The sequence below is a fragment of the Gymnodraco acuticeps genome, unplaced genomic scaffold (assembly GCF_902827175.1).
Source record: "Gymnodraco acuticeps unplaced genomic scaffold, fGymAcu1.1, whole genome shotgun sequence".
In the NCBI taxonomy this organism is placed as follows: domain Eukaryota; kingdom Metazoa; phylum Chordata; class Actinopteri; order Perciformes; family Bathydraconidae; genus Gymnodraco; species Gymnodraco acuticeps.
The window spans coordinates 72407-94252 of NW_022992069.1; the positions used below are offsets into that span (position 1 = coordinate 72407).

A 21846-nucleotide genomic window follows, 5' to 3' on the forward strand; every position below is an offset into this window, starting at 1 on the left:
TGTGTGACGTAACAGAATTAGACATGGCGTCCTCCTGGAGACGGCTGGTGTGTTTACGCTCCGGGGTTTGGAGCCTCATATTTTACTCTGTTTACTCTCATTTAAAGCTCGTTCTGGCGGAGGAAGTGGATAGCTGCGACAACCTCAGACTGGGACAGTATCCTTTTATTACTGCTGACTCACGTTACTCTGAATGAACAGAAGACCAGTCACCTTGTTCGCTAACATTAGCCGCAGCTAGCTAAGCTCTATGTAATGTTAAGGTATCAGCTAAAATAACAATACACATTACATACAGTGTTATAATAACACATGTTAGCTGTGTTGTGTTATAAAGTGCTTACTTTGGGAATAATTAACTGCTTTAGAGACAGGACGCTGTATGCATTTCATTTCAAACCTTTATTTATACAGATAAATCCCATTGAGATCATTGATCTCTTTTTCAAGGGAGACCTGATTTACTTCTTAACCCCCATGTAGAAGTGTTTCTGTTCTAATAGGATAATAACAACATCCGGTTTATATATGTTCTCATTGCACTTCCACATCCTTTAAGTATAAGATACGATTTACTTTATTGATCCCAAATTGATTTGTTTGCGTTGCAGCAGCATAAAAAACAAGCCATTGCACATCATTGTAAATTAAAAGAGTTTAAATAAACAATTCTAAAATGTAAACATCTCAAAATAGAAATAAAACAGCATCAAAAAGTAGAAAATATAAAGATGACTGTGAAGATAACAAATCTATAAACCAGTGGTAACCAACCTTTTCAAGCTCAAGATCACTTGATCAAGTTGCTCTATCAGCCTGCCTTTAATGAGACTGCTGTGACTGCACATTATCTGTAAGCCTTTTGAAATCTGGCTGATATTAGTGATGGCCAGCCGGAGGCAGTCAGTAAGATGTGCGTCAGTCATACGAGTTCTATACTTGGATTTAATTATTTTCATTTGTGAAAAGGCCGTTTCACATAAGTATGTGGAGCCAAAGTAGGCCTTCAGTTTAAGCGCACATGACACAATCAGTGGATACCTCTCTCTACTCACGAGTGACCAAAAGTCCTGATCTCTTGCTCTGGCCTTCAATTCAATGTCGCTTTGCATTTCAATGATCTCCGTGTCAACACCCATATGTAATGTAAACACCTCCTGCATTTTAGCTGACAGCTGTTCAATGTCAACGCTGAGGAAAGGGTTTGATACAAAACCAACTACTTGCCCCATGTCTCGTAGCTCCACAAATCGAGCACCAAATTCTGATGTCAGTTTGTTCAAATGGGCGAAGAATTGTTCAGGATGGAAAGCAGTTTTGTCTGTGAGGTTTTGTGACACCTTTTCAAGATTTGGGAAGTGTGTCAGCCTCGCATGTCTTAACTGAGTGGTCCACAAACTGATCTTCACTTTGAATGCCTCCACTGCGCTAATCATGTGACCAAGCTCTCTGTCTTTCCCTTGCAATTCTCGGTTAAGGTCATTGAGTTTTGCAGTCAGATCGGTAAGGAACCCCAAGTCCAATAACCAAGTATCGTCGGACAGCTGCTCATACTCCTCGTTCCTCGACTTCAGAAAACTGATGATCTCTGGCAGCAAATCCAGTAAACGCTGGAGCACCTTGCCCCGACTGAGCCACCTGAGCGTGAAGGATCAAATCTCCATACACAGAGTCCAGCTCGTCCAATAAAGACTTAAATAGCCGGTGCTGGAGTGCTTTTGCGCGAATTGAGTTGACAATCTTAACAACAACATTCAATACATGTGACATGTCAATTGCTTTAGCTGCCAATGCCTGTTGATGTACCACACAGTGATAGTTTACAAATGGTGGAAAGTCTGGGTCTTTTCTGCACAGCGCAACAAATCCTGAACGAACACCGAGCATCGCTGGTGCCCCATCGGTTGTGAAGGACACTATTTTATGAATGGGAATCTTGTACTCACGAACATAGTCCTTGAATGCCTTGTACACATCCTCACCCCTGGTTCTTTCTTTCAATGGGATAAGGGCAAGAAAGGCCTCCTTGACAGTCACATCTGTGAAAACCATCCGGACAAACACACCTAGCTGGGATGTGTCTGTGGCATCGGTAGACTCGTCAAATTGAACTGAAAAGTATTCCGAGAGAGACAAGTCTTTTAATACTTGCTGGGATACATCTTCGGACAATGACTGGACTCTTCTGGCTACAGTAGGTGCACCAAGTGGTACACTTTTTATCCTTGCTTTTATGTCCTCTTTGTTTTTGAAATCCTCAAACAAGACGTCAACTGTGGCGCTCATTGCTTCTTTAATCATCTCACCATCCGTAAATGTTTTTTTGTGCTGAGCCAAAATATGGCTAATCAATCCGGAGGGACGTTTCTGTAGCTGCATTGCTCTTTGCTGTAGGCGCGATGAAAAGCGACTGCTGTGCTTTCAGTCCTCTTTTCAGTTCATCAATTATTTTGGTTCTTAATGCGCTGTTGAGTGGATATGAGTCTTTGAATGTACCATGGGTGCTCGCATGATGGCGCTCCAGGTTGCCCCGTTTCGCCAAGGCTACCGCCTGTTGGCATATGAGGCATACAGTCTTCTTCCGCTGATGTGAAAATAAATTCATGCTCCCATTCCGGGTGGAAATAATACGTTTTTGATTTCTTTTTCGCCGGACCCTCAGCCATATCGATGTTGGTTAAAGGTTAGCAGAACTTGGTACAGTTTAAGTTACTCCTCAAGATGACCGTTAAGATACGATTTTTAACCCCACCCACAATTGCATGCAGCAATTCATAGACGTCAGCATATCTAATAACCAATTGGAGTTTGTAAAATGACCTGTGCGTGATTCAAATCACCAAGCCAGAGCTAGCTCTAAAAAGTTTGTTTGAAAATATTTTTATTTTGGAAAATATATTTCCTACAGAAAAAAAGGACAGTAAAACAAAGTGATTCAGAAATGTGTGAGCTGCTGCCTGCTACTCGTCCCCGCAGACCCACCCCCTAGTTACTCAGAGCTCCATCAGAACAAAGCTGTCTGCCGTCTGATGCTCTATTGGACACCATGTTATAATGTTTGGAGTAATTATACCGTTTTTGACGAACATAAATGTTTTTTCTGGCATCACTTTCAAATGTTACAGGGACTGGTATGAGGGCGCAAATGTTCCAAGTTCAGAACAATGTAGTTTGCTCTGCTGTTGAGTTCTAGTGTTATAACAAGCTGTGTTCATATGTAGTTCATATACACATGGCAAAGTATTAGAAACACATTCCAGTATAGACTGATAGCATTTAGTGGAGAGCTGTTGGTTAGACTGAGTTTTAATGTTGGGCGTTTTGAGAAGAATGGGAGTGAGTTTCTGAGTTAGCCACACCATCCAATCACAGCTGCACAAAAGGTAAAGGGAGTAGACCAATATCTGTATATACATGTAAGTTAGGTAGGGGATTATAAATATGATAATACATTTGATAAAACAAGAAAGAAAAAGACATAATCATGTATAACACTGCTCAAATGAAAACAGACTCAACAAAGCGCTTCACCATTCAGGATACTATTAAAAGATCATCAACAGAAGAAAAGAATGATTCTGATGTAACATCTGAAAGAATATGAAAGTGAGTGAAAGCAAGTAGAATGCAGAGTAATAACTCAAAGAGGAAACACTAATGATGTGCTGTGTCAGCTGGTTGGGAGTCCTTCACTCTCCTCATGTATCTCTGCAAAGATCCCAAGATAGATGAATCCACCCAGGAGCCGGAGAACTGCAGGGACGTGACGGCCTGGGGTGAGAGGTCTCATGATGTCTTCTTCACCATGTTGTGATTTGACATGGTCTCACAAACACGTGATGTTCATCTTTCAGTCCTGCAGGGTAATTAGGGAAAGGTGATACATAGGAAATGTTCCACGTCATCGTATCAGATGTGTTGACCCTGTCTGTATCATCACTTAACCTTTGACCTCCATTGTTTATTATCTTTACTGTAGTTTGTTTCGGTTAAAGCCAGAAGATTTTCATTTCACTTTGTGTTCAATTGCCTTTGTAATGTTTCTGCATATAACAATGATTACGTTTAAACAAAATAAGACTAGATGTAAGAAAACTAGTCTTCTGATCAAACACGACAATAAACTGAATATTGTAAATATTGATTGAGAAATCCTAACTGTGTGTGTGTGTGTGTGTGTGTGTGTGTGTGTGTGTGTGTGTGTGTGTGTGTGTGTGTGTGTGTGTGTGTGTGTGTGTGTGTGTGTGTGTGTGGTGTGTGTGTGTGTGTGTGTGTGTGTGTGTGTGTGTGTGTGTGTGTGTGTGTGTGTGTGTGTGTGTGTGTGTGTGTGTGTGTGTGTGTGTGTGTGTGTGTGTGTGTGTGTGTGTGTGTGTGTGTGTGTGTGTGTGTGTGTGTGTGTGTGTGTTTACAGTTGAGTGCCTCCCAGCTCCAAACATCAGCTGTCGGCTCTCTAACGGGACAGAGTTCAGGTTTAGCGGGGAGGAGGTGGGCTTCAACAAAACCATCCCCTGCAGAAACGTGTGAGTTTCACACACACACACACACACACACACACACACACACACACACACACCACTAGTTCCCTTTGAGAGGGTAAACTGTCTGCTGCAGGATTACTTCAGATATTTGTGTTACTTTTATGTGGAACATTATAATGGTGTTTTGACAAATGCAATAACATGCTAAATGATGCTTATAATGATTATATTTGATTATTATTATCATTATTGATCACTGTTCAAATCTGAATGTATTCCCTCTCAGGAGTGGTTATTCCTACAAAGTAGCCGTGGCTCTATCTCTGTTCCTGGGCTGGCTGGGAGCAGACCGCTTCTACCTGGGATACCCTGCTCTAGGTACACATACACATTCACATACACACACGCATACTAACATGATGTTTCATTTGATGTTGTTGTTTCATAGCTGTGGCACAAACCAAATTCATCTCCTTGTTGTTTCAGATAAAGAATTGGCCTCTATATACTGTATTTTGGTGAATGACAGAAAACAAAGTCATAGAAATGACTGGGTGATAAAAGGATGTCCCTAATGTACATGATAAAATCTTATAATATCATATTAATAATAACAAAATAATAACGATGATAAAAATAAATGATTGCAATGTTTTGGAACATCCTGATATTCATTTATTTTCTGATATTACCTATTTTATAAGAATTGGGATAATTATAAATATGGATCAATATAAAAGCTAAATGTGATTTTATGACTGTATAGTCCAGTCTTAGAAAGAAACCTCAACAGTTTGTGTACTGCAAAGATCAAGAATCTTATTCAAATTGAAATGTAGAAATATATGAATTGCGATGAAGGCAGTAATCTGAGTAACTGAAAACACACACAAACCCTGAAAGAAAACAACCTTTTGTGACTGGACAGACAGATACCACAGGAGGGAGGAGAGGAAGTTTGATTGTATGGATTTACTTTGTACTACTCTTGATCTAAAGAACATAGTAACGTTCACACTTTCCACTTAAAGTCAATTTAGAAGAGAAATTATCCACTGTTTTCCAGGAGCCGCCTAGTGGTGGTTAGAGGACCTGCAGCTGATCGCGCTCAGCTTCTGAATTCATTAAGCCTCTGTTTTGTGGTTGAGCTACTCACAAAAGACCCCACAGAACAACAGCTATGATCAACAAGCACAAGTTAGGGAGCTTCTTTGAATGAGACATCTGCAGCAAGACAAACGCTAAAAGGCTTCAGGTGTGTGTGTGTGTGTGTGTGTGTGTGTGTGTGTGTGTGTGTGTGTGTGTGTGTGTGTGTGTGTGTGTGTGTGTGTGTGTGTGTGTGTGTGTGTGTGTGTGTGTGTGTGTGTGTGTGTGTGTGTGTGTGTGTGTGTGTGTGTGTGTGTGTGTGTGTGTGTGTGTGTGTGTGTGTGTGTGTGTGTGTGTGTGTGTGTGTGAGCTCCACAGGTCAGACAAAAGATTGAACAGTTAAGTGTTCTGATCGCACAAAATACATACTGCAGAGCTCAGTACCAACACAATTGAAACAGAAGAGTTCTCCTAAGAGTGCCGCTAGAGTTTAAATCATAGTAATCACAATATCTGAAAAGCTTCATCTTCTAAGGAGCAGGAATAGGATCAGTAAATTAATAAAATATGTAATAATCTTTTGTGGCTCTGGCACAATAACTTCCTTAAAATAATGCATTGTCTTTTCTTAAGAGAATGACATGTAGGGCTGACACATATACACATATATATATATTAAATGTTTATGAATCCTGTCTCTCAGGACTGTTGAAGTTCTGCACTGTTGGTTTCTGTGGAATCGGCACTCTGATTGACTTCATCATGATCGCCATGCAGGTGAGTCCCACCCTCCCCCAGCCTGTAAACAAACAAACATTGCTCAGGTCATCACATGCACCAACTCTCGGGGTCTTCCCAAAGAATACTTTTCATATAATCATTGAGGAGTTTAAACACACATCTGCAGTAGTTAATATTGTTAAATGTAACCACTTGGTATATCAATATCAGGGGGAAAAAGTTATTTTGTTGTCAAGATAATAAGTGATTAGATCCTTATTTGACCGATCTTACATTCTTCATGTTATGAAGAAAAACACTCTTCCTGCTTATGAAGACCATGATGGTTGTTGAAAGCACCCTAGAAAGCATGTGAGTATTTTTAAAAACTATTAGAGGACATGACATGACATGTCATGCTTTTCCGGTTATTACCCGTCCCCTTGTGTGTTATGTAGCTTTCTCTGCATGTGAACGGTCTGCAGAGTCACAAACCCTCAAAGTACACCCTGTAGCGAGTAAAACTCTAACACAGAAAAGACTCACACTGTGAGTGCGAGTGTGTGTGCTCAGGATAAAGTGTGTGTAACTAGTTAACTAGTAAGGTAAAAACAATTGTACTAGTGTATCTAGTGGACACTTTGGACCTCACTAGTTAACGTGTAGACATTTTGAGCCTCACTAGTCAGTAACTAGTAAGGTCAACTAACTAGTGCGCTGCAAAAGCTCTGACATGTTAACTAGTTACACAAAAGAAGCACAACTAGTTAACTAGTGGCATACATTTGTCTACACTAGTTAACTAGTAGCACCCAGAATCACTCACTAATGAACTAGTAAAGGCACAAGGTTCACTAGTTAACTAGTTGATGCCTCTTTTGACCTTACTAGTTAACTAGTGGGACTAAAAACGTCTACACGTTAACTAGTGAACCCTTTGCCCTTTACTAGTTAACTAGTGAGATACATTTAAATTCCACTAGTGAGGCTTAAATAGTTCACTAGTAGCACTAATGGGTCCCAAATGTGCACTAGTCACACTAGTTGCACAGAATGCTAATGAGGAGGAGGGGAAAGAACGCATCGAGGTCTCCCATTGGCCCTAAGCTATAGAGCGCCACCCAGCCCAAATAGTTTCTTTAAGAGCTTAAATACACTGTGTTTTAAAATACAGTCATATGACCATATTTACAAAAATATAAAACAAAAGTATTTTTGTAATTATGATCATATGACTGTATATCCAATTAGGTAAGAACATTGAAGACTTTGTTCAAATTAGAAAGTTGCCTTAGAACTACAGACAGGAATATAGATCCTCTTTAAAACATTTTGTTAAGCTGCAATTTGAAAGGTGCTGGATTAGAATAGCATTGTGATAACAGAGTGACATTATTGATGGATAGAAAGAGGAAGTAACCCTCTTCGGATCACAGCGTTCCTGACGACGCTGAAGTTGGCTTCTGATTCAGAGCTTCCGATTCGGCAGTTAAGGGGAAAGTTAAGGGACATTTAATTTACAGCGCTGAGCGAACAATCCTCCGTGTGTGTACCTCTTAAATCGCTGCATAGCCGATTTATTTGGACTAGATGATCCCAGAGAGTCCAAACATTCTTTATAACACAGTTTTAGATTTGTGAAACCTTGATTATATTTTTGAAAATACAAAAAATGGAGATTTCAGTGCTTTTTTCGCATCTTGACCACATTAGACCAGGTCCTGATCTAAAACCCTAAAAATCTAAAAATGTTTGGTTTTTGTGACCAGTTAGACTCATTAAGGCCATTGTTTCCCTTTATAAGTGCAACTACGTGGATTGGAGTCTTTCAGAGCCTGTCACAGTTCCAGGTCATACCAGTGTAAAGCTATATGTACATTAGTAATCTATGTCAAAAAAAGTATAAACAGCATCGATATTAGTGCTGTGTCGACGCGTCGACTTCAAAATATCGTCGACGACATATTTCCGCGTCGACGCGTCGCTATACACACGTGGGTCACCCAAAGCAACAAGCAGTTCGCAATCGCACTTCAAACACAATGGAGACTGAAACGGCTACCACCTCCTCCTCACAGGATTGCGCACGAAGCCCCCAAACGAAAACATCTCGCCCTAGGTCTTCAAAAGCATGGGAATATTTTAAAGTTAGTCCAAAACGCAAAGATATTTATATATTTATATCTCACTTAGACTGCTGCATAGCCTAGCAGAAGCAGCAGCTAGCTGTGGTGGCTACCATTAGCAGCTAGCATTTGCTCTCCGATTTTTACATAAAATGGAATTATGGATTATAAATTCAATCATTTTTTTATACATAGACGTTAAAAACCTATGGATTAACCGATTCAGCCGCGTTTTTTCTCATTTTAATGCCATTGAACACGTCTTTTGATCAGATTGACAGCTACGGTGGTAAGACGATCTCCCTAGAAGCTCTGTGAAGGTACGTGTTGTGATGACTGTATTTGCTTCCCCTGTCGCGAGTCCGGATCACTCAGTGATGATACTATATACCTACATAATCTGTGGAGTCTCAGCTTTAATCGGATATATTGTATGTGCAGCTACGATAAGTAATAAGGGTACTTTTATCTTGAGTTCTGTGCCAATGTCCGTTAGCATTTTTCGCTCAGGGGTCATTTAGATGCTTCTTATGAGACTTGTGTTTTGTTTTGGTAAACATGGTTTGTATCGTCAATTAGCTGAGATTATTTCCGTTAATCTGGTATAACACATTAATAGGTTCTTAAATATTAAGATCCCCTGAGACACAGTATCGTGAAACAAATTTTTTTTACATTACGTTTTTTTTACATTACGTTTTTTATGAATTGAACAACAGAAAAATAATCGTTAGATTAGTCGACTAATCGATCAAATAATCGCCCGATTAATCGTTTTCAAAATAATCGTTTCCCCCCAGCACTAATCGATATCAAAACTTGCTAAACATGCTCATGTCTTTATTATATTTGTGTTGCAAAGGTCATGCCACAGTCTGACAAGCATAACTTGTTTAAGAATTCAAAATGCAGCTCCCACTTCAATCAATAAAGTATTCCAAATATATATCATGTGCAGTGCTCATTAGTAGCCGTCATCCCATGCAGTTTAAATATACTGGGACCCCAGCAAGGCAGCGTTACACTGGTGAGTACATGTAAAAGGATTTCAGGAGCCTTTTGCTTCATTTATATTATTTTAGTGGTTTGATTAAGAGTACTTTTTAGAAATTCTAACAATGTATTTTTGAAAATGTATGAAACAAAAAAAAGTCTCCATACCTGTTAAATAACAAACTAACTTTATACGAATAAATTCAAGATGTTTTTTAAGATAGACTTTATACATGTTCTGAAGCCACTGTGGCCTCAGGATGCTTCCGACACAACATTCAATAGCTTTAGCCAACGAGCTGCTGGGTCAGGTGAGGCTGCAGCAGCTCTGTGCCCTGATGTGAGCTATCTGTCTTTAGGAGTATGTGGTGTTCTACGGCTCTGTGCCTGTTAGCATGTTAGCCTATCTCCTGCTGGGTGACAGACCCTGCCGTTTGTGATGGACTCTTACCGCTGATGCACTGGCAGAAAGAACATCATTGCGAGGCCTGGTCTCCTGAAAAGCAGGTGCAGCCTACAAACAAGAGCAGGGAGGAGGAGACACATGTTGGCACAGTCATGCATTACAATCATAAAGCAGAAGAACAACAACAGTTAGCCAAAAGCAAAGCAGCATGAGCAGAACCCTGAGAACACGCTGTGGGGTCTCATAGCAACGCGGTGCAAATGATTTATGACTGGATCATTTATTAATTGCTGTTAAAGCATAAACAGTTAGAATGCTTTAGTAAGTTTTGCTTTCACTTTAATAAAATGATCCTGTGAGGATACTGAGTTCATTTGAAGCAGACTCAGTGTCAGGGTTGGGAAAATAGAACCCAAATGCAGTAAAAGGACTAAAAGAACAGGTAACAAAAAGCGAGCTTTATTTCCCAAAGCTGAATGACAAAAGAAAACAAGGAACAACTTAACATACCAAAATGGGGGGAGTACGAGGAAGGATCAGGACAAAAAACCTCAGGAACAAACATGGAGCGTGACAGGTAGCATGGACAAGAGCAAATAGACTAACAGGTATCATATAGACGAGAAACGACGACGAACAAACATGGTGCACAGGGGAAGACAAGACCATGCCAAAAAAGTACTGAAATCTCCCTTTTTTGTATTTTCACAAATAGAATTAAGGTTTCACAAATCTCAAACTGTGTTATGAAGAATCTTTAGACCCTCTGGGATAATCCAGACCAGATTTGATGAGTCTAGGTATAGTGGTTTTAGATCAGGACCTGGGGCCTCATTTATAACGCCGTTATAACCTTCACGTGGGAAGGTTGCTTACGTAGTAGAAATCCAAAAAATAGGTACAGAAATGTTCCCACATTTTCCGATTCACCAAACATTGCGTACCGGCGAGGAAAGTGCGTACAGCACTTCCTACGCCGGTTTCCCTTTATAAATCACAATTGACTCGAAATGCGGTGCAGCTTTTGCGGGCTTCACGTAACGCCCATATTTGCCTATAAATAGTCAAAGAAACGCCCATTCATTCATTCTGACTGACTGCATGAAGAAGATCGCAGGAAATGACGACAGCACAGCTAAAAAAGACTTCTCACACCGTGTCAGATTGTGGTTATTTTGGGGAGGTGGAGATAAATCATATTGTTTGGTGGATGCAGTTTGAACCAGAGTAGCAGCATGGAGGTCGGATCGTCACCAAAATAAATAAATAAGTGGTCCGAAAAAGGTTGATGACAAAAACAATACACATAGCCTTCCTCAGGCAGTGTGTTTGTACCGGGGGCAGGAGACCCCCCCCTTGATGAGAGACTGTAAGAAGTGATCGGGGAATCCCTCCGGAGTGGAGTCATGACGACTGGATCTGAATAATGTTTTTGTATTTGGTGGTTTGTGTCCTAGCTGTCGATCAGCTGTGCGCAGCGTCTCCACTGCAGCCTGTGCATCTCAACCTCCCCGCAGCAACTCTATATCCACCAGTTAAAGGAAGTACAACTAATGTGTTGTGTTATATTAGCTGTTCAATTTACCACATATGGTGTTCTTAGCTTCCATACCTCCTGTGTTTTACGAGCTACTTATCAAGTCTTGGCAAACGGCATAAAACACGATTAAACTTGATGGTATATAAAACCATGCTCGTATCTACAACCTATAGAAATGCAAAACGGCTTCAGTTTAGACGTAATTCTGTCCTGCTTACCGCATCATTTATGAGAAAATATTTCATAACATTAACACAACATATTCGAGGTGGTTTTAAATAACATATCCGTATTTATTTATTTCTCCAAGTTATGTTTTTGTGTGCACTGAGGAGTCTCAAACAGGCGTTTGTTTAATCATTTTAAGATTGGCTTTAATCAATGTTTGAAAATGAATTCTTCATATATGATAAATGAGGTAACATTTTATTTATGGTATTATTTCCACATATTTCTCTCCATTCTTCCTTCTGCCAACGGTGTCGCAGTTTCTCGTCTCTCCCGTGTTTGTGCTTAGTGCGTACGCATGGGTTAGAGTTTGCGTGGAGGACCGCACGTTTTCCCGTCAAGTTAGTATTTTATAAATCGCAACATTGCGTAGAAACTGGCGTACGCCATTTTTTGAGCGTATATCCCTTTATAAATGAGGCCCCTGGTCTTATGTGGTCAAGATGCGAAAAAAGCACTGAAATCTCCCTTTTTTTAATTTTCACAAATATAATTAAGGTTTCACAAATCTCAAACTGTGTTATAAAGAATCTTTAGAGTCTCTGGTAATAATCCAGTCCAGATTTGATGAGTCTAGGTATAGTGGTTTAAGATCAGGACCTGGTCTCAGGGCCGGCCCTAGGCACTGGCGAACTAGCCGGTCGCCTAGGGCGCCAGATCTGGAGGGGCGCTGCGCTGGGAGAAAACAAATTATAATAAAAAAAAGAAATTATTTATTTATTTAAAATGTTTATTCTGCCTAATTATCTGCCCTTGATGTAATAAATTTACATTAATAATTGAATAAAGTAAACACCCTTTGCACCCCGGGCCGGCAACATTTGCCCTGTACGAGATGCGCTGTAAGTGATGAAAGTGGGGGATGTTGACTTATCAGGCGCCCGCAGCTCACAGCCAAAGTGCGAGCGAGCCTCCGAGCGAGTAAGAGAGAGAGAGAGAGGGCGCTCATGCATCTGTACCGCGGATTGTTGTTCGATTGAGGCTGATAACTACAGCTCAGTGAGGTAAAGGACTGTTTTTAGTGTTTAGATAGTTCACTTTAGTCTAAGTTATCTCAGTGGGTCTCAAACGGTTTGGTCACAATTTATGTAAACAAATATTTCCAAGGCACTCCTTTATAATTATTAGGATAAATAACAACAGGTTTGAAATCATTCCATATACTATAGGACAGTAAACCAAAAATATCATTTAAAACTGGAAATAAAAAATTAAATACGTTACATGTATTTGTTATTGGCTATGGGTTATTGGTTATGTTCACATACTTATTTGGTTATTAAAATGTAAACCCATCTTTTTCATATGGGTGTTTTAGAGTTGTACCCCCTAGATCTACTCTCTAGTAATTCTGTTCAAAGTGCACCAGATTGAAGCATTTTACTTTAAAATGTTAAAAAAACATATTTTTTGTATTTTCACAAATAGAATAAAGGTTTTACAAATCTCAAACTGTGTTATAAAGAATCTTTAGACTCTCTGGGATCATCCAGTCCAAATAAATCGGCTATGCAGCGAGATTTAAGAGGTTCAAACACGGAGGATTGTTCGCTCAGCGCTGTAAATTAAATTTGCCTTAAGTTTCCCCTTAACTGCCGAATCGGAAGCTCTGAATCGGTAGCCAACTTCAGCGTCATACTGCACGAGAAGTTGCTGCTGGAGCCTGAGAAATTCCACCGGTGGTCATACGATGGCTTAAGATGCCCTCACGAATAGCCCGATGTTGTTACGATCAGACCCAAATTTGAACATTTCCTTTATCGTGTGTCCATCTGGTGTCAATTAAGAGGCTTTAAGAGGTACAAACACGGAGGATTGTTCGCTCAGCTCTGTAAAGTAAATGTCCCTTAACTTTTCCCCTTAACTTGGCTGAGAGATCGCCGTGACTTCCGTAAATATTAGTCTTGGCACATATGGAGAGGTTGTTTATCTTCATACGTACCTATTGTTACCCTGATTTTAAGATCTGTCCAGTGTTTCAGCTTTATTCATTTCATGAGCACCGCTGATAAAATGTTCCACGATCACTTCCTCTACTTTTGTGTCTCGAGTGCCTGTGTTCTCACACACAAGCATACGCACACTCGCACCAACAAAAACACACACACACAAAGCGGAACAAAGCAGAAGCAGAAACATGTATTTTTCTAGGCAAAACACACACTGACTGACTTCCCACGGACAATATGTTAACAGTAGGCACTAAATACCCGACTGATGCACCTCACTAGTGATGTGTCGGACTTTTAAGTGAACGACGGGTGACGGCCCGCGAACGAGCCGTTTTTTGTTAAGTAATACAAGACAGAATGATATGATGATTTCCGCACTACAGCTGCTCCGTGCATGCATGTAGTGACATGTAATATCCAAGGATTAGAGACGGTTGGATGCTGCTGTTTTGAGCATTGCAATATATTTATTTTCAGTGTTATTTATTTATGATTATCCTTAGGCTGAGCAAAGATTTGATGTCAGCTTTTGCTGTCTTTTTTTCTATAGTTAATACTGAAATAGAGCCCTGCTGTTTTGTCAGTGCCTTTTCTTTAAATATAATTTTAAAATGTCGAAACAGTAGCCCCTTTTTTTAAATGTCTATGCTTAAGGTGTTTTATAGGTGTTGCTATCTGCTTTGTGTAGCGTGGATCTACAAGCAAGTCAGTGCATTCATTGGGTGGTATCAGAGAGTTACACGGGTCTGTAAATGCAATTGGCCACAGCAAATCATTTATATTAAAAATGTAATTTTTACTTTTGAATTCTTCAGTACAAAGGATGTATTGAATAATGTAAGTGATATATGTGTACACATATAAATCATTAGTCAAAACAGGGCTACATTTGATTTAATTAAAAGGTATAATTTGTGGTAAACTGAAGAGCCGTTTGGGAGCCGAAAGAGCCGGCTCTTCTTGGTGAGCCGAGCCAAATGATCCGGCTCACCAAGAAGAGCCGGAATTCCCATCCCTAAGTCTCTCCCTCACAGAGCTGAACTGACCAATCATAATCTGGGTCCTGCCTGCTTCATTTGCATATGGCTCACTAGTGAACGTGTAAGGCCTTCACGTTCACATAGAACCATCTCCACTGTCTTGAGAGCATTAAGCTCCAAGTGGTTGTCCCTGTACCAGGTCTCAGAATGCATTCATTATTGTACTCAGGAGGGGAGTTTGACAGAGTATTGCTCAAAAAGTACACGATAAAAGTACTTGATTGTACTTGTGGTAGTAGTCCAAGTAGTACTCTGTCCAGTAGTACGACTTTCACTGAGAACTCATGGCACAAAATCATTCTATCTCTCATCAAAGATGGCAGAAAACATGCATTATTGTACTCTGGAGGGGAGTTTGACAGGGTATTACTCAAAAAGTACACGATAAAAGTACTTGATTGTACTTGTGGTAGTAGTCCAAGTATTACTCTGTCCAGCAGTACAACTTTCAACTAGGAACTTATGGTAAAACATATTTGTATCGAAAAATATAGCACAAAAACATGCATTATTTTATTCTTGGCGATTACCGTAAAGACGCTATTAATCACGCGCTCAAAAATGAAGAGCCGCTCATTTGACCAAACAAATTTGAGAGACGGCTGAGTTGACCGCAGTCACTGGACAGATCTTAAAATCAGGATAACGATAGATCTGTATGAAGATAAACAACCTCTCCATATTTGCCAAGACTAATATTTACGAAAGTCACGGCGATCTCTCAAAGCTGTGATCCGAAGAGCGTTACTTCCTCTTTCTATCCATCAATAATGTCACTCTGTTATCACAATGCAATTCTAATCCAAGCCACTTTCAAATTGCAGCTTAATAAAATGTTTTAAAGAGGATCTATATTCGAATATAGATCCTTAGGCCTTAGGACTGCAGACTCTGCAGTCCTAAGGCAACTTTCTAATTTTAAGAAAGTCTTCAATGTTCTTACCTAATTTGATATAGCCTACAGTCATATGATCATAATAACAAAATACTTTTGTTTTATATTTTTTGTAAATATGGTCATATGACTGTATTTTAAAACACAGTGTATTTAAGCTCTTAAATAAACTATTTGGGCTGGGTGGCGCTCTATAGCTTAGGGCCAATAGGAAACCTTGATGCGTTCTTTCCCCTCCTCCTCATTAGCATTCTGTGCAACTAGTGTGACTAGTGCACATTTGGGATCCACTAGTGCTACTAGTGAACATTTTAAGCCTCACTAGTTCACTAGTGGAATTTAAATGTATCTCACTAGTTAACTAGTAAAAGTCAAAGGGTTCACTAGTTAACGTGTAGACATTTTGAGCCCCACTAGTTAACTAGTAAGGTCAAAAGAGGCGTCAACTAGTTAACTAGTGAACTTTTTGCCTTTACTAGTTAACTAGTGAGTTATTCTGGGTGCGACTAGTTAACTAGTGCAGACAAATGTTTGCCACTAATTAACTAGTTGTGCTTCTTTTGTGTGACTAGTTAACATGTCAGAGATTTTGCAGCGCACTAGTTAACTTGTAAGACTTTTAGGGTCACTAGTACGGGCAGAGGGCCACTAGTTCATCAAAAAGCTTACACGTTGGGACTTTGGCGCTACTAGTGCTGCTCCTGGCGTCACTAGTAAGGCTTACGTGATAACTAGTCGGACAAAAGTGCCACTAGTGGCTGAAAAAGAGCGACTAGTGAAATGTTTTATTTAACTAGTAAAGCAGAGTGCCTAACTAGTTTGACCATATATCTAACAAGTGAAATCAAAGAGCTAGTGTAGTCTAGTGTAGTCCGCTGCCGTCTGATATCAAGGATATGGAATAAATACTCAAATGGCTTGCCATAGATCACTAGTACGGTCAGAGGGCCACTAGTTAATCAAAAATCTTACACGTTGGGACTTTGGTGTTACGAGTGCTGCTCCTGGCGTCACTAGTAAGGCATACGTGGTAACTAGTCGGACAAAAGTGCCACTAGTTGCTGAAAAAGAGCGACTAGTGAAATGTTTTGAATAAATACTCAAATGGCTTGCCATAGCCGTCTGATATCAAGGATATGGAATAAATACTCAAATGGCTTGCCATATGACACAACCATCACCAGCAACAAGTTGACACAAACCTGTCTGTCGAGGCTCTGCACAGCGCACAGCCGGCCACAGCTCCTGGAGGACGCGTTAACAACCCGTAGCTCCGACTGTCAGTCGCGAAGCTGCACGCGGCCAGCTGCTTGCAGAGAAATCCCTCAGATCAAACGTTCAAACCTCAACGCTGTAGGCTACAAGAATGTAGCCGCGGTACTCTCGCGAAGCGAGAAGATGAAAAGGAGCCGATCTGCTAATGACGCCGGCCTATGTAGCCGTCGTCACGTGGGTCACAGGTGATTTTGTTGTTATTAGGTACTCGAACTGCGCATGTGTGCGATGGATGCTAAAGCACCGCCTCTGGTGGTCAGTAGGGACGAAATAGAACAACTAAGGAGATTGCTGAAACTACTAAAATTGGGTTAAGAACTGTCCAAAGCATTATTAAGAGAGAGAGAGAGGCGGATGAAGTGATGCACCCATCATGCCTAGTGCCTACCGTACAAGCCTGTGGGGGCAGTATTATGGTCTGGGGCAGCTGTAGTTGGTCAGGTCTAGGTTCAGCTACGTTCCCAAAGAATGAGGTCAGCTGACTACCTGTATATACTGAATGACCGGGTCTTTCCATCAATGGAGTTTTTCTTCCCTGATGGCACGGCCATCTTCCAAGGGGACAATGCCAGGGGGGCTCACATTGTGAATGAGTGCTTCAGGGAGCAGGAGACAACCTTTCTACACATGGAAGTCCATACCTCAGCCCCATTGAGAGTCGTTGGGATGTGCTGGAGAAGACTTTGCGCAGCGGTGCGACTCTCCAATCATAAATACAAGATCTTGGCGGAAAATGAATGCAACTCTGGACAGAAATAAATGTTGTGTCATTGCAGAAGCTTATCGAAATGATGCCACGGCGACTGCGTGCTAAAGCTAAAGGCGGTACAAATAAATATTAGAGTGAAACTTTTTTTTTGAAAGGGCAAAAAACCAGTATATTTACTACCATCTTAATTGATGGAGAACAGTCTGTAGTACCCTTCGCTGTGTTTGTTCAAACTGATCAGAGAGCAGCTTAGGTGCTTCCTTCTTTTTCGCACACATCGACACACTCCGGTTCTTGTTTCATGTCCTCTTTAAGAACCACACGTTTGATGAAGAGTGTAGAGTGAAGAACTGTGGGCCTGATGAATAAACGGGCATCAACCTTCTGATTATTATTTACGTCCATCCATCCGCCGAGGCCGGCAGGATGAATGAAGCTTGTAGAAGTTCCTAATGGACTCTGAGAGGACGAGACAGACGGATGGAGAGAGGGAAGCTGGAGGTGAAGGAACACATCACTCTTTCCTTTTCAAAAGCTTTAGATAATAGCAGGCTGCAGATCCATCACAGGAAGGTGTGGGGGGGCCGACAGCAGATTTAACATCATGAAGTGGTCAGCCATGTTTGGTGGATCAGATATTTTACACTTCAGTGTGACGGCATAGTTCATGTAATCTTTAACCCACTATGCAGCATCATCCGAAAAATTCAAATGTATTGTATCTTCTGGAAGTGAAATATCACCTGAAAAAACAGTTGCTTAGTTTGTGCGTGCGTGTGTAAAACATTACCTGTTTTTTTCCCTCCTGCAGATCGTGGGTCCAGCAGATGGGTCGAACTACATCGTGGATTATTACGGCGCCCGGCTGACCCGCCTGTCCATCACCAACCAAACCTACAGGAAGCCACATCTGTCTCTGTGAACACAGCCTCACACACTGTGAGTTCACTGGAGAGTTTAGAGTGTTAGGTTATGCTCTCAAACATTCAAAGTTTGCTTAATGTTGGCTCTATGGATTTCTTTTCTGCATACAAACGTCTCGTCAATATAATGTTAAACTAAGAAAAGCAGGAAATCTTCATAATTGTGAGGCTAAAAACAAGCATTTTCTGATATTTTGGAAAATAACATAGCTGTTACGATACATCGGTTTACAAAATAGATGCTTGTACATATATAGAAACAGTCAGTATCCAGAGCATCACAGTCTCCAAACAGATCATCAGAACACATTATGTTCACATAAACATATCTAACCCAACACTTGATTAAGAAAGTACAAGATAACCTTCACAGATCAAGGTCACACACACACACACACACACACACACACACACACACACACACACACACACACACACACACACACACACACACTTCCCCTGTGGGATTGAGCTGTTTAATATCATTGGTAATTGTAAGTCGCTTTGGATAAAAGCGTCAGCTAAATGAAATGTAATGTGTAAATTCAACATGAGGAAAGTTTCTCAGGGAATAAAAGAGTGACACTGAATAAAATCTAATCCAGTTTTGACTTCTTAAAGGCAGCGTTACTACAGCGGGGGAAAGGAGGGCTTTCATTCAAATACTCTACTTCAGTACAATGTTTGTACATGTACCGAACTTAAGTATTTCCAGTTTAAGCTACTTTATACTTACTCTAGTTCCACAAAGAGAACACAATAAGATAATATGGAATATAATGATAATACAGTAGCATTACAATCACAGGTGCCATGTTACTAAAGGGTTAACAACAGGACTTGGTGTTTTTACAGTGTGCTATCGCTACCTTTAATAGAAGGTGTTCATTAAAATGTTATTTGAAATATAAAAATGTATTCAGCATTGTATTCAGTGCTAGATATGTAATATTATATTGCTTGTATTCTTTTACTCTGTGTGCATATTAATTATTGATACAATAATTCAAATATAAATGTACAATATTAAAACAAAAAATGGTCATGAAATTAAAGATTTCAGTAAAACATAAAGATGAATAAAAAAGGGAAATGTAATTATATAAATATCTGATTTTAAAACAGAATATTGAAAAATAATCTTTAAATCTTTTATTTGTTCTTCCTTCAAGCCCGTCATAAATACAGAGAAGACTGCATACAACGGAGGATCCCCTTAACTTCCTCCACATCCACAGTTTAAAAATGAATGTGATATTTATTCAAACCTTCAGCCACCTGACTGAAGACATTTCAAGCAGCATTCGTCTGGCTCCGCATGTTTTCAGATTCATCCATCAAATGTTAGATTGATCAGTAGCCTACTATAAGCCATTCGTTTCTTCAAGCATAATTACGGTGTTTCCACCTCTGCTGTAGAGTAAACTAACAATATCTAGTCTCTCTGGGTCACATTTATATCACACCAGCTGGTCATGTATTTAAATGTGTTGTACTATACTGTGATGTTTCTTTGCTGTTATGTAACAATGTTTTTCTATGAGAACAGACATTGTAAATAAAGTTTCTTTTTGCTTTCCGTCTATATTTGACTCTTTATTAAATAACACAATTGTTGAAGTCCCACAGCTGAGGATGTGATTTGTTTAAGAGGGTTTCATCTTTTTTTAATTGTAGTAATTTTTTTATTGGAACCACTTAGATATTTGATGTGGTTGTTACTTGTTTGTTACTGTTTAAAGGTCCCCTATTCTACTATTTCCCCCCAATATACTACAGGTCTCAGATACATACAGAACATGTCTCTGAAGTGTTTGGCTGAAACACCAAACACTTCATTGTAGCATCCCATAATCCTCTCTGTTTCAGCCCTGTTTCCAAAGTGCCGATTCTGGGTCTGTAGCTTTAAATGCTAATGAGCTGCTGCTGGCCACGCCCCTCTGAGAGATGATTGGTTCAAAAACATAATGGTGCTCTAGGAGGAGATTCAGGTGATAAGGTGGTTGGTTACCTTGGTTGGTGATTGGCTAATGGTTACACAAGCCAAACAAACATTGTGACATCAAAAAGTGGCCAAAATCTAATCTTCAGTCTTTGTTCCTGAAACAGTCAGAGCACAGAGGGGACACATACTGTATATATGTATAAAAGACATGAAAAAGTTGATTTTGCCTAATAGGTGACTGTGGTTAGGACGCCGGCTGCTGGAGTGATGGGAGTGGCTCGGCCGGGGACCAGACAGCTGATCAGAATCAGGTGATCAGTCACTCAATGAAAGCATGTGGTAACCTGGTTCTGGGCTCTTGCAGTAGACTGGCTCCTGGGTGGAGGACTGTCACTCGCCCAGCCACCTCGGGAAATAGAGGAGCAGACTGGGGTTCATTGGAACCCCTTTTGGTGTTGACACTCAGCCTGAAATAAACTGCTTGTTTGCCAAACCGTTCCATCCGTCATATTTTATCCCTCTCGTGAGCTGGAACGCTCACAGTGACCTTTAAACGTTTGACAGTATTACAAAACACAAAACATGTATAGATCAACTATAGATACATCAGCACCTGCTCTTCAAACTGCTCAATTATTCAACAACGTTTTACATAATACATATTATGTAAAACTTTGTTGAGTAATGGAGCAGTTTGAAGAGCAGGTGCTGATCTTGCACAAAACATTTTTTTTCCAGTCCAAACTTGTGAATTCCTGGGAAAAGCCTTGGAGGTATATTTTTTGAAATCACTTTTTTTGGATCACTATCAAGTATCGTGTTTGTTTGTTTGCTTGTTTTGATGAACTCACAATGTTACTGATGTGATACACAGTCCTAACAGCTTCTCCCTCACACTGATAGACAGGTGGCAGTAACACGGCAACACATGCAGCAATGCACCAGCTAGAGCAAAAGAACACTACAAGCTTATAAACAACATCTTGCTCTTTTTTTATTGTTAATCCTGCACACCATGTAAATGGACTGTACTTATATAGCGTTGTATCCAGTCTTTAAGACCCCTCAAAGCGCTGTACATACTACATGTCATTCACCCGTTCACACCCATTCATACAGAGCAGTGTACCTTTCTCAAATTCATAATTTGAAAAATTATTGATTCGAAAATAATATGCTACAGTACGAGTCTGGGTCTCTGTGTTTCATTCAAGCTCGAATCTGTGTGTGTGTGGAACAAGCCTTTTTTGTGCGACCGAGAGACAGAGAGGGCGCACCAGTACCGGAGATCGTTGTTGTTAGCTTCTGGTGCTATCGAGCTACGCTAAAGGGTATAAGGATCTTTGTCAACAACAAGGTGGAAGAGAGTCCTAACTTTAGTTTCAGTGGGTCTCAAACGGTTTGGTCACTATTGATGTAAACAATTATTTCCGATTCCGAGGCACACATTTATATGATCATTATAGGTATACAAAAATAAGAGAATAAATGAAAAACAGGTATGAAATACTATATGACAGTAAAACAAGA

General features: G+C 40.2%; 1 protein-coding gene across 1 annotated transcript; it reads left to right on the forward strand.

Moving 5' to 3' along the window:
- Positions 1-17: 17 nt before the first annotated feature.
- tm2d1 (TM2 domain containing 1) lies at positions 18-19956 on the forward strand. Its single transcript, XM_034202281.1, has 7 exons — positions 18-157; positions 3703-3776; positions 4412-4520; positions 4765-4856; positions 6268-6341; positions 18260-18387; positions 19544-19956. The coding sequence occupies exons 1-6, from the start codon at positions 24-26 to the stop codon at positions 18368-18370; spliced, it is 594 nt and encodes a 197-aa protein (XP_034058172.1). The 5' UTR covers positions 18-23; the 3' UTR covers positions 18371-18387; positions 19544-19956.
- Positions 19957-21846: the final 1890 nt, after the last annotated feature.